Source organism: Sprattus sprattus (assembly GCF_963457725.1).
Source record: "Sprattus sprattus genome assembly, chromosome: 3".
NCBI classification, from domain to species: Eukaryota; Metazoa; Chordata; class Actinopteri; order Clupeiformes; family Clupeidae; genus Sprattus; species Sprattus sprattus.
Window position 1 is genome coordinate 41,967,283 of NC_137922.1, and position 12,245 is coordinate 41,979,527.

Sequence of the window (12,245 nt, forward strand, 5' to 3'; positions counted from 1 at the left end):
ATAATCCCTCTTGTTCAAAAGGATCAATCTGAACACGCTGGTCCTTGACCATGCGGTATACCTTAAGACTTACACTAATCCAACCGAGCCTGGCTGCTGGGGACTCTGCCACACAGGGCACTTAGCACTGCAGCTCAGCCCTGTAGGGAAACATAGGTCCTTGTGTGCATACATTGCAAAATCTGATTCTGATTCTGACATTGGGTTTTCTCAATGACCGAGGGATGGGTGGAGGACAGTCATGGCACACACACACACACGTGTGCGTGGTCTATTCGCCACGGTACACGACTATGTTTTTGTCCGTCTCGTGCACCTTGATCTCGTAGAGGAGGGTGGGTGGCAGAAGCTTTACCAAACTATCCCAGATGAACACCGCCAAATTTTCTGTGGTGCTGCAAGATGGGGAAACAAAGGTTTATAGAACATTGCATAAATTAAATATGTATTTAAATATACAGAATATACATAGTTTAACAATGACCAGTTTCAAGATGAAACTCTCACCTCACTACATCAGCAAAGTAAGGCACATCTTTGTCCAAGTTCTTATGATCAAGAGGGATCATTATGGCCTCCTATATACCACAGTGTAGGGGTGAAATTGGACATTTACATCCATGCATATACGCATTACAAAAGGAATGTTACTTCTAAATAGGCGTATGGTAACATAACTTGATAAGTGAGTGCCTTTGTGATAATAGTCTTACCTCAATATACTGCTTGAGGTCTGTTAGATTCATCACCATCCCTGTTCTTCTGTCAATCTGTTCAAATGTACATCCCAAAATTACATCTTTCATTGATGTTACATAATTCAAACGTGTAAGGTGTTTGCTATCTGTGAATGCAAACAACATTCACTGTCTCTACTAAGTTAACCAAATTAAAAAGGTAATCTCACATTCAGATATCCTTTAAGTATTACTGTGGAAAAGAAATCTGACTGTTATTTGACCTACCTTTCCACGCACAGTCACCTCCACTGCAATTAAAAAAAAAAAAAGTTTAGAGGCAGCAGTCATTCCAATTGTCTTTTTGTTTCTTTTGGAAGAGCTACTTATCGACTACCCTTTCATGTTCAAAGTCACATCTTACCTTTGTAGTTGTGGCCATGACCATTGGGGTTGTTGCATTTCCCAAATACCTTCTTGTTCTCTTCGTCACTCAGTGCCTTGCTGTTGGACAAGCAAGAGATACATTTTTATTAAGAATGCGCTTAATCAACCAAGACATTAATTTCATTATTAAAAATTCACCTAATCACACAAGAGATACATTTTTTATTTAGAATGCACTTAATCAACCAAGACATTCACTTTCATTGAAAATGCACCTAATCTCACAAGAGACAGATTTGTATTAAGAATGCACCTATTATAACAGTTTCATTTCTTTTGACAATTCAGTTATATTTATGTATTTCAGTAACTACATTTCCCAGAATGCTACGCGACTGACGCAACAGGTTAAATACTTCCTACTCTGGCGAGATATAAAGACATTATGCTATAATTTTCCTCGAAAGCAAAACAAGCACAGAGACATATATGCCTAGTTCGTGGAAACCTGCTATAGCTATAATTAATCTAACAATTATTTTCAATGTTGTTTAAGGCGGCTATTAAGGGTGCTATCATGGATCTAGAAACAAGATCAGCATCTTTTTCGCAAACGTTATATGTGCAGTTACTTAAACACATAGCTAACAAGTCATATTTACACACTCGGCCGTAGGCATGACCAAAATGTTCCCATTACCTGTGCAAGCGATGACAAGAGCTGAAACTCTGTACGCGAGTGATGTAGCCAATACGCTCTGTTATAGTTTCAGCGTTAATTGTATACCCTTCCATAATAACTTCCGGTGACTGTATAACCTGATCTGGCTATGAATCGTTAGCTGCGTTTCTCCTGCGAAACTCTTGCGAAGCAATGGGAGAAAGATCGGGACTCAAAACCTTATAGGTAACCTCTGCTCAATTCCAGCTGCGATTCAATTGGTAGACGGCATGGGCGGTTGAACCCGGCTACAGGTCGTACGTAATCATGTGCAAAGCAACCAATCCATTAACATCACATAATACCTTGACTAATTGTACAAAGTATAGGCTATTAAAGATGCCACTGAATGGATTGTGAGTCCTGTACTTCATTTTTTTAATTTTTTTTTTTATACATTTTTAGGCAACCATGCAATTCAAATTATTCAATCCATTCCTCATGCTGTGTAGCCTACTCTGTCAGGGAAAATGCACTTGCTTACCGGATACGTAGAAATCTGGATAATAAGGTTTAATGGTTATAAATAACTTTTTCTGTGAATGTCATGGTTCTTAAGGGAAAAATACTGACCAACATATTGTCAATAAAAAATCACTTAGGCGGCCTAATAAGTTAGGCCTATACCACAATGTGATCCCTTGTGGCAATTCCATTAGATTGAATTAAGTGAGATCACTGTTGGTCCCCTGCTGTCCGCTAAGCCAGGTAAGTCCATCTATGTTGGGATATAAGTGCTTTTGATATATCTTGGTCATTGACATGAGAAATATCCAGCAGTGCAGTCCTATTAAATCACAGACCGACATATGACCAGCCTCTAATCCAAAACAAGGTATAAATATTCAGGCATTTAAGCAGAGCACCCTGCACGGCTCAGAGGGTATCATCATCAGTCTCCAGTCACACATCCACACACACACATCAAAGCATGGGTAACAGCAAGAGTTGCGCTCTCTCAAAGGAGGTGCTGGAGGATCTGAAGCTGAACACCAGGTACACCGAGGAGCAGCTCTACACCTGGTACCAGACCTTTCTGAGGGAGTGCCCCTCGGGCCGCATCAGCCAGCAGCAGTTTGAGAACATCTACGCCACTTTCTTCCCTGACGCCGACCCCAAGGCGTACGCCCAGCACGTCTTCCGCAGCTTCGACCAGAACAGCGACGGGACTCTGGACTTCAAGGAATATATAGTGGCTCTGCACCTTACCTCGTCGGGCAAGACCATGGAGAAGCTGGAGTGGGCCTTCGCTCTGTACGACTTGGACCGCAACGGCAGCATCACCAAGAATGAGATCCAGGAGATTGTCAGGGTAGGATGGAAAGTGGTTTAAATGTATTGATGATGGTGATGAAGATGGTGAAGGTAATGATAATGATGATGATGATGATGATGATGGTGATGAAGATAGTTGAATGTTACTTGTTCACATGCCTAAGGGTGTTTACGTTTCTAATGATGTTGAGAGGCTTATTTTACTCAAATGGAGAACTTGGGTTTTCATACCTTGTTCTTCTTCCCCCATGGCTGCTGTCATGCAGTCCTTCTGACCTTCGTTTTTTCGCATTACTAAGATTACTGTGGTTGCTTTCTATTCATTTTGTTGCAGTCAATATTTCGTATGATCTCCAAAGAAGACCAGAAAATTCTCCCCGAGGATGAAAATACCCCCGAAAAGAGAGCAGACAAAATCTGGTTCTTCTTCGGGAAGAAAGAAAATGGTAAGATTAATTTATGTACAATGCTGGCCAATCAGGAGTATTTCAAATGACATCACTATTATAAGTTTAGCTTACGTTTCTTAGATTTGATGCAGCAATCAGTCTTAATTCAGTCTTTAGACAGACTTTATAGACACAGTAATGAAGTACACAGGAATACTCTGGATTCAGAAGTTTAGACAAGAAACAACATACTTTTTTGAACTAAAGCCACATATACTGTTTAAGTTTCCCCAACGGCCGTTTAACATAAACAAACAAGTCTTTCATGCAAATAACTGACCAAATTTAGTTTTTCTGTATGATAATTAAGTTCCTGTTTCCTTTTGCCTGAGGTGGTTCTCAATGGCCTTGCCCCATTTCCACACTACAATTGGTTGCTGTTACCTACACCTTTGTTAATTTCCTTACACTAGGTGCTATGGCAGTACCAGGACGTGGATCTTTTAATTGTTAAAAGAAAACATCAGGATGTTTTAACCTGGGCCCTATTTTTCCATCTTTTTCGTTACTAGGGTCAAAAACAATTGAAATTGATCCAGCATTGGGTTAGAACGCTATAACTGGCAACCACAAAACATCTAAACTAGGTTGCGTCCGCATCAAATGATAAGCCGCTGACTGTAGAAGCTCAAACTGTAGAAGCAGCCATTTTCTACAGTTTCTTTACAGTAATTGAGGTACCCAAACACAAGCCTTTTCATGTAGTAAGACACTTATAATAACATTATGAGCCTGCCAGTGGTGAAAACAAGCGATTTACTTTGATGCATGCCTGCCCTGTGGGATTACTATGCATTTACATCACCTTTTTTTTCCTGGTTACCGGTTAAAGCCTTCTATCTCAATACTGGACTGAATTTTGATCGTTAATTTTCCTTACTAAGAGTTTGCATAATAAGATTGCCATTAGGAAGATTCTGATGACCATAAATATGGTATGGTCGCAGCAGATATTTTGCCATGTTTCTCATGTTCTCGGGCACAATGTACTATACTTCCTTACACTATCTTATGTGAAACCATCTCTCCTTTGGTTGCTATGAACAGATGTCTGCCTGACGTTTACTTATAAACGAACATCTCACCCATTTTTGAATATAAAACTCTGATTGTTTGTATTTATGTTGTTGTCATTTATAGATAAGTTAACAGAAGGGGAGTTCATTCAAGGAATCATGGACAACAAGAACATCCTAAGGCTAATCCAGTTCGACGAGCCCCAAAAAGTCCAAGAGCGGCTAAAAGAAAAGAAGCAGTAGAGTTTCATCTGAACACATCACATTTGAGGAGGCGAAACCACTGACAGAAGTATTTTATTTATAATTTATTTTATTTTCAAACAGTAGACAGCTTTTTTTCTTCAGGTTGTAAACTTTCATGATTTTCTGTAGCTCCCCTTTCGAATGATAATGATGGTAATGATCTTTATAGTTCAAGCATGCATTGTACTGAAAGTGATAAAGAGATCTGTTTCTGTGATTAAAACATGTCATGCACTTTACAACAATGATAAACAGTATATTCTTAGACAGTTGTAAAACAGCTCTTGTAAAATGTTTATAATTTCTGTACAATTGCCATACTCATTAGCATTCTTAGTCAGAAGCATTTATAGCATACTTATATTCATATTTTTGCATACAAGATCATTAATTACTTTTCACAGAGCACAAAATCACTATACAAATGCTTCCAATATCCAAACGCATATTATTCTTCACAATAAACTCTTTTGTATCCAGGTTACACAATATACTGTTGTAATACTATATCACGTCTATACACAGATCAAAAACCTATACATCTCATGATCAGTGTGGCACTGATCACTTATACAGTAATTCCTCCTTAAACAAACAACACTGAATATCCATGGCAGTTGCAAGCCCCATATGCTTATTATTGAATGGGGATCTGTCGTTATTTTACTGGTAATAATACTGAACAATAGTTGCAAGAGTACATTTACATCTGAGGCAGCAACATTATATATGGGGATCTTGTATAACAGTGACTTTTTATGTACATTAAAAAAATGTCATCACAAGGGTCATTACAACACAGTTCAAAGGTCATCTAGGGACAATCTCGTCTATCAAACAGATATGGCTACGACTTTTAGGATGGCAATCCACAGTTTTAAGTCTTGGTGCTCATAAATGCTCATAAATGCACAAAAACAGATTTCACAAAAAGCAGTCGAGGAAGCATTTATCAAGGAAGCTAGCAGATCCATGATTCATTCTGTTCATTTTAACTCTATGGTACTCTGATCATTATCAAAGGTATGATGATCTGTCAAAGAATGAAATGAACCTTGAAATGCCTAACATCATTGATCACCCCCGCATTTCTGAGAGTGTCTCATTTATCATTTATCAATCTCATTTATGAACCATATTCCTGTATCAGTAGATATGTGAACATAGAACATATGTATATTCAGCACTTTGGCAGCACACTGGGAAATGTACAGATTTACATTGGTGATACACACTTTACACTTTCAAATAATCAACCAATTCCGAACCTTTATACAACCATTAATTATTCAGTCAGTCATAGGCAATATGGAGGGCTTTCAGGACGTTAGTTAAAACTCACTCTCCTCCAGGATCTCCTCCATGGTCTCCCCGTGCGTCATCTCTCCATCGCTGCTTGAGAGACTTCTCCGCGGGTAGAACTCCAGGGCCGTGGCCCGTCCAGCCCACGGGACGTTCCTCCCGGACTGTGCCGGCACCTGAAGGAGGTGGGTGTACGTTTGGGCGCCGCCCTCCTGGTAGGTCTCGCTGTGGTCTGCCGAGGACTGGCCCACCGCGGGCCTCTGGGAGCACTTCCACAGGTATTTGGGGTGGATGCCCTGAAAGCAGTTGCGCACGTCCACATTCACGTGCTGGGCGCAGGCGAACTCCTGCCACCTCTTCTTCAGCTCTGCTCTCACCTATGGGACAAAACAAGATGTGACACTCATAGCTTATCTACAGGGCATCGTGCTTGGTGCACCATCCATGTAGGCCAAAGTATTACATTTAAAGGCAGCACAACAAAAAGATACTGGAGGAAGATTAATGTGTATTGATTGCAAAGGCAGGCCTCCAGCAATAAGTCATTTTGGATAAGTGAGACAACAAAGTACTCCATCACCTGGACAGGTTGATTATGAGCCATTGTTTTTAATATTACATTAGGGTAATTTGTCCTCTCGTATCTCTTTATATGACAAGCAGATGAACAACCTCACCTCTCCATTTAGAAAACAGTAGAGGACAGCCACCACGAAGCCCTAAGAGGAGGACAAAGACGGCATGATGTTGAAACGGAACAAGCTAACCCTGACTGTACTCACAGGTAGAATATGATCCTCCCTGAATTAAACTCAGCCACTGATGTGCGTATTTATTTATCGTTTCAGAAGCAGCATGACATCTTTGGCCAGTCTTTGGCCTACCTACCTGAGAAGAGCTGAGAATCATGTTGATGAAGTTGCGAATGTAACGTTGTCTCATGTCCATGTAGTCGTCTGTGACAAGGTTGAAGACTACCTCATGGATCCCTAACAGTGGGATCAGTACAAGAGTTGCTCTGGCTAAGCTGAGGAACCATGTAAGAGCATGTCAAAATAGTATTCATCCATACATTCATAAGGCCATATATACAGTAATGTATGCGTTGAGATGTGGCCACACCTGTATCTGTAGTCAGTAAATTTCCCCTGGTCCGCTTTCAACTTTGACAGCAGGAGTTTCAAAATTTTCAGGAAAATGCAAAAAATCACCTAGGGCAAAATGTTGCAAGATTTTCAGTATGCTGTGCTCATTCAATTTTGTAAAGCACTTGGTGAAATGCATTCGTAATCATGAACTCAGAAGACTGTCTGCTGCAGATATTTCAGTACTCTGAAGGTGGCTTCAGGTAAGACAGCCCAGAAAATCATGAGAAATGTCAGCATGCAACACATGTACAGTACATGTGTGTGGTTTTATTCATGCAGTGGTGATGCAAAGTTCTCTGTGTTCATGTGATTTTCAGATTCTCCGCAGACATTAGAGCCATTTAACTGGACAGGCTCATGATAGCGTGAGACTAATCCTGTACAACATCACGTGTAAGAAGATAACAAGGGGCAGAAACTGTGAAATCACTGGTATTCCAAAAACTAGGTCATACATGTCCTGTCATATCTTACAGTGGCAAAAAGCATTGTGGCATTTATACTATTCAGATTTATTGGACAGGCCAATGTTCTTTATAGATATTTCGAATAGGTGCTGAGGTATCGCTGTGGTTAAAGCATGTGGTAGTTATATAGTTAGATAGTTTTTACGGATATGTTTCATACAGTTTTCATTTTGTGCTGTTGCTAAGACACAGCTGATTGGAGACGGTATTTGGCAGCATAAAGAATTAAATGACACAGGGACATGGGACATAGGATGCAGAATTGGGATGAAATGGTTTCAACTCACCACTACGGCTAGTGCTATAGGTCCCTTTATTATCCACCAGATCAGCTTGCTATTGTTAACCCAGCAGCTTCAAAAGGAAAGACCACATGAATTACAATAAATCACGACACATATGCTTTAAACAACCCCCTCCAGCATAGGCTTCCGAACGTCTTCTGTTTTGGTTGTTCCCGTTGTTGTTGTCCATCACTGCGTGATGTCAAGGCCTCCACCAATATTTCATAACCAGTGTAAATGTGTCGGGTCCCACAGCCTAAACAGAGACACCCATGACCGATGGGTGTTAAAGGGGCTCTGTGTGGTGTGAAGTACAGTACAGTACATGTGAAGTGAAGTATGCACTAGTTTGCTCTATTGCTTTGTTTACTATTCACAGGGGTCAGTGCTTATACAAACTCCTCATGTACAGCACAGCGAGGTGTGGGTGTGAAAAGTTCTTCTGTGAGATTATGAATGTGCTGGGACACATTTAAGGGAAAAGACAGTTGCTGTCGGTTTAATTATGGAACATCACAATTACCAGGAAAATTGCCCCTGGTAAGATTTGTCATTCATTCATTCCACACATGCCACCCAAGTAGCATGCAGCAGAATTACAGCGAATACTTACTGTATGTTTTCATAATGTGCTTTTATTGCAATCCATGGCAATATGAAGCCCATAGGAGTGCCTACAACAAAAACATAAAAAGACATGCTGTAAGGTTTTGATCTATGTCAAGGAGTAAGAAAAAAATGTGGTGATGAAATCACATACAGAAAGCTAGATTTTGAATCACCTTCAACCACCAGAAAAAATATACAGTGGTCTGCGTTGAAAAACTTCAGCTTTCCCTGCTAGTGACATCCTATCAAACTGATCATGCTAGATAGGAACTGCAGGGACCGCCCTGGAACACCTACCCCATCCAATGAGCATGTATCGTTTAAGCAGCCTCCGCTTTGTCAGCACAGCGGTGAAGAGTAGAGTGTGGAGAAATATCGCCTCCACCAACAGCCAGAAGAAATTACACCCAACAAAATACTCCATGGACACTCGGGATGCCTTGCAGATCACAGCGATCTAAGGGGTGTCAATCATTTGAATTCAGAAACTTCAGCTTTAAAACATGGTCACTCTGGGTTTTACATAGCCCTTGTTAAAGTTCAAATGTATTATTAATGTCAATGTAACATTGAGATACCCTTTAGATAATGCTTCTTATCTCGATAATTAGGCTCAGGGTTGCAGATGTACAGTGTCAAACTGTCTGTTAATTAAGAGTGGTGTCTTACATTATAATTACAGTCCAATAAATAAAAAGCTAAAAAAATCATGTGAAGTAAATGTAAGAATCCAAAACTAGCTTAACAGATCATGCTTTGTACAAGTTGTCATTATATCTATATGATAATGAAGCTTTTGTCTTGTGCACACAAGATAATAATTTGTTTCCACAAGATAATATACTTGTGCCTGCAAGATACTTAAATATAATCTTTCTGGGACTTTAAGGGCTCTGTAACAAATGAACAAATTACAGACTATAACATTTACAGTACAGTTACAATACCGTTGAGTTTGAGTAGGTGTTCCACCCCATTTCATCACTGGGAAAATTGGAAGCCATTGCTGTTGACACGATTGTGTGTGTGATCGTTGCCATGGCCCGCAATATGAATGACACAAAGAGATTCAAGTGGATGTAATTCCGTGTACAGTGAAGCTTCCTGTAGAAAAAAGGTGAGGTGAAGTCTTTCATATCTGAAGTAAAGTTGATGAGATTAATGACCGACATCACTGAGAACAGAATGGGATCTGATCAAGATCACTCATGATACAGTGAGTATGGAATCCAATAGGCTGGCCTTGTAAAGTTTTGTAATTAGTGATAAATGCACAATGAATGTATTCCTTCTCTGTGCAACACTCACTCTCAGTAAATCATATCTGCACTTTTTAACCCTTGGCATCAATACAACTCTAAAAACAGGTATATACAATTATCTATAAAAGTATCTTTGCCAGCCAGCGTATAGCATGGTCGGACTGGAAACCGAAGGCAGTGTTGACCCTGGATGTCATGCCGACTGAGCCTAATTAGAAAGGCATTGTGCTCTTACCTCAGATTCCCCATAATGATGACAGCAATAATGAGGGAGGAGAGAGACAGTGAGTATCCGACTATGGTGGTGGTCCTCAGGATGGAATGACGGGCCAGCTCAGCATACTGTGTGATTGGACACACTGGGTTACGCAGAGGCAGGTGCCATATTACATGGATGTGCATTATTGTTTTAGATCACAGAGTTTCCAGGTTCATACATTTAGCAAGCAGAACGTTTTTTTTCCTACTAGGAATTCCTGGTTTTGTTGGCCTGAATGGCTATCATCTAAAAGTGATATTTGGCATTTTGGAAGCTTGTGAAATATGTTCTGGGAGCATTTAGGGACAGCACTGGATGCCAACCACATGTAAAGGGAGAGTCAGACAAAGCACCTCTGGCTTCCCGAAGTCAGGATCTTCACAATCTGATTTCTCTCGCCACACCATGGTAGAGTTGTCCTCGTTACGCCATTTACCGTTTGGCAAACACTCCATGTGCACTTTCCTTGAACCATCTGCGAAGAGATGGAAAAAATAATCACTTATGCCACACAGACCGTACATAGCATCTGTGTGGAGTATACATAATGTTTTCAACTATATCAATGAGTGTGAGGCCAGGCAAGCGTATTTAAGGTTATTAATGCTGACCCTGAAACAGTCATGTGAGTAAATGTTTGCACTTAAGGGTTGTGAGACTAACCTGAACTGATCCAGGGCAGGTAGGAAGGACAGGGGACGGAGACATTTCCAGGGGTTGAATGTGGCCAACAGACAAACATGTCAAAAGTCCCATTGCAGAAGATTCCTAGCAAGGCAGAATTAGGTATAATTAAGCCATTATTAGAACATTTGATTCATTATGAGAACTGCTGGGGTGTAAACTGTTTCACTATGGTGTGGAACTTAGAAACTTAAAAAAATATCTCAGAACACTCACCAGTTTGTGTTTTTTCTGTGGGCGTTTGAGTTGATAACGAGTCATTGCATTTTTTCCAATACTCAGTTCGCAAGTTTATGAGCGTGTCAAGAGCAGAGCCCATTACCTACAGCAATACAATGACATCAGTCACAAACACTAGAACACACAAACAAACACACACACAGTCTCCTCTCACAAACACATAACTTGTAGACATGTAAACAGGACTTGCTGGTATATTGGCTTTCTAATTCATACGTTCACTGTGAGTAAACTTGTTTAAATTGAGCCTTCAGTAGACCAAAGTGCTGTGCAAATATAAACATGAATGAGTATGGGCAATGGATACTGATACAAAAGTACAACAAACCACCCATAACATACATCAACACATTAGCAGTCCTCTATTGTGAAGTTACACACTAAGTGCAAAGGAAAGGAAAAGGTAAGGTATTTATTAATAAATAAAGATGGAGAGGCGGTACTCCGAATGTTTACTGGCTGGCTCTTCCAGCAACTCGATCACAAAGGCACAGTAACCTTGAACTTTAACCAAGACCATGCGGCACCTAGAGGCAACTGATTGGAAAAGCTTAGTCAGTGCGAGTACATCAGATGAATGATGCCAGAAGCATTCACCTTATTACTGGGAGTGCTTTAATAGCAAATAATGAAACTGTAAAATGGCTCATATGGTGGACTAAGAGCCAGTACTGAGAAGCGTAAGCGAGTGATGAGCAGACCCTCCTACTAAAGCCAGTTGATTAAAAAGCAGTGGCAACTTTATATGAGCTGTACCAAGACGTAATGCATAGAATAATAATAATAGTAATGGTAGCTTGTAGTAATCTGGAAGAAAAGGAATTATTATGCAAACAAATGGACAAATCTGCTGTCATTTAGTTGTTCAATGTTAATTTAATGAATATATCACAAGATGGCAGTGCACAGAAATGAAAGAAACCCTGCTGCCAAACATGGTTGATTCAAAATCCCAGCAACAAGGTTACTCTGTGGCATGGCTGACTGAATACCTCTAAATAACACAACATTCAAATGTGTGTCTTGTTTTTGTTTCATCTATCACACAGTAGAATGAACAAGTTTACAAACAACTGCGGAGCATGAAGTGGGCAGAGGTGCCAATCCTCACTCAAGTGTGGTGCTTTGACTTCCCACAGATTAGTGTTGTTTAAAACAACAGTAAATCAAGGTCCCTTTGGGGGTCTGTGTGGCTAACAGCCCTCCTGTCTGCGGTCCA

At 40.3% G+C, this 12,245-nt stretch overlaps 3 protein-coding genes across 3 annotated transcripts; 1 reads left to right on the forward strand and 2 right to left on the reverse strand.

Moving 5' to 3' along the window:
* Positions 1 to 271: 271 nt before the first annotated feature.
* Positions 272 to 1,859, reverse strand: pts (6-pyruvoyltetrahydropterin synthase; the record flags this gene model as incomplete). The annotated part of the gene is made up of 6 exons (XM_080835783.1): positions 272 to 395; positions 508 to 578; positions 714 to 770; positions 966 to 988; positions 1,102 to 1,181; positions 1,765 to 1,859. 6 exons carry the CDS (start codon positions 1,857 to 1,859, stop codon positions 272 to 274), a joined length of 450 nt encoding a protein of 149 aa, XP_080691909.1.
* An 857-nt stretch (positions 1,860 to 2,716) lies between these two features.
* On the forward strand, positions 2,717 to 4,768 carry rcvrnb (recoverin b; the record flags this gene model as incomplete). Its single annotated transcript, XM_080835743.1, has 3 exons — positions 2,717 to 3,097; positions 3,395 to 3,506; positions 4,650 to 4,768. The coding sequence occupies 3 exons, from the start codon at positions 2,717 to 2,719 to the stop codon at positions 4,766 to 4,768; spliced, it is 612 nt and encodes a 203-aa protein (XP_080691869.1).
* A 1,334-nt stretch (positions 4,769 to 6,102) lies between these two features.
* glp2r (glucagon-like peptide 2 receptor) lies at positions 6,103 to 11,546 on the reverse strand (the record flags this gene model as incomplete). Its single annotated transcript, XM_080835496.1, has 12 exons — positions 6,103 to 6,450; positions 6,751 to 6,792; positions 6,962 to 7,100; positions 7,196 to 7,284; positions 7,976 to 8,042; positions 8,126 to 8,228; positions 8,879 to 9,038; positions 9,529 to 9,685; positions 10,079 to 10,185; positions 10,456 to 10,577; positions 10,766 to 10,870; positions 11,483 to 11,546. 12 exons carry the CDS (start codon positions 11,544 to 11,546, stop codon positions 6,103 to 6,105), a joined length of 1,503 nt encoding a protein of 500 aa, XP_080691622.1.
* Positions 11,547 to 12,245: the final 699 nt, after the last annotated feature.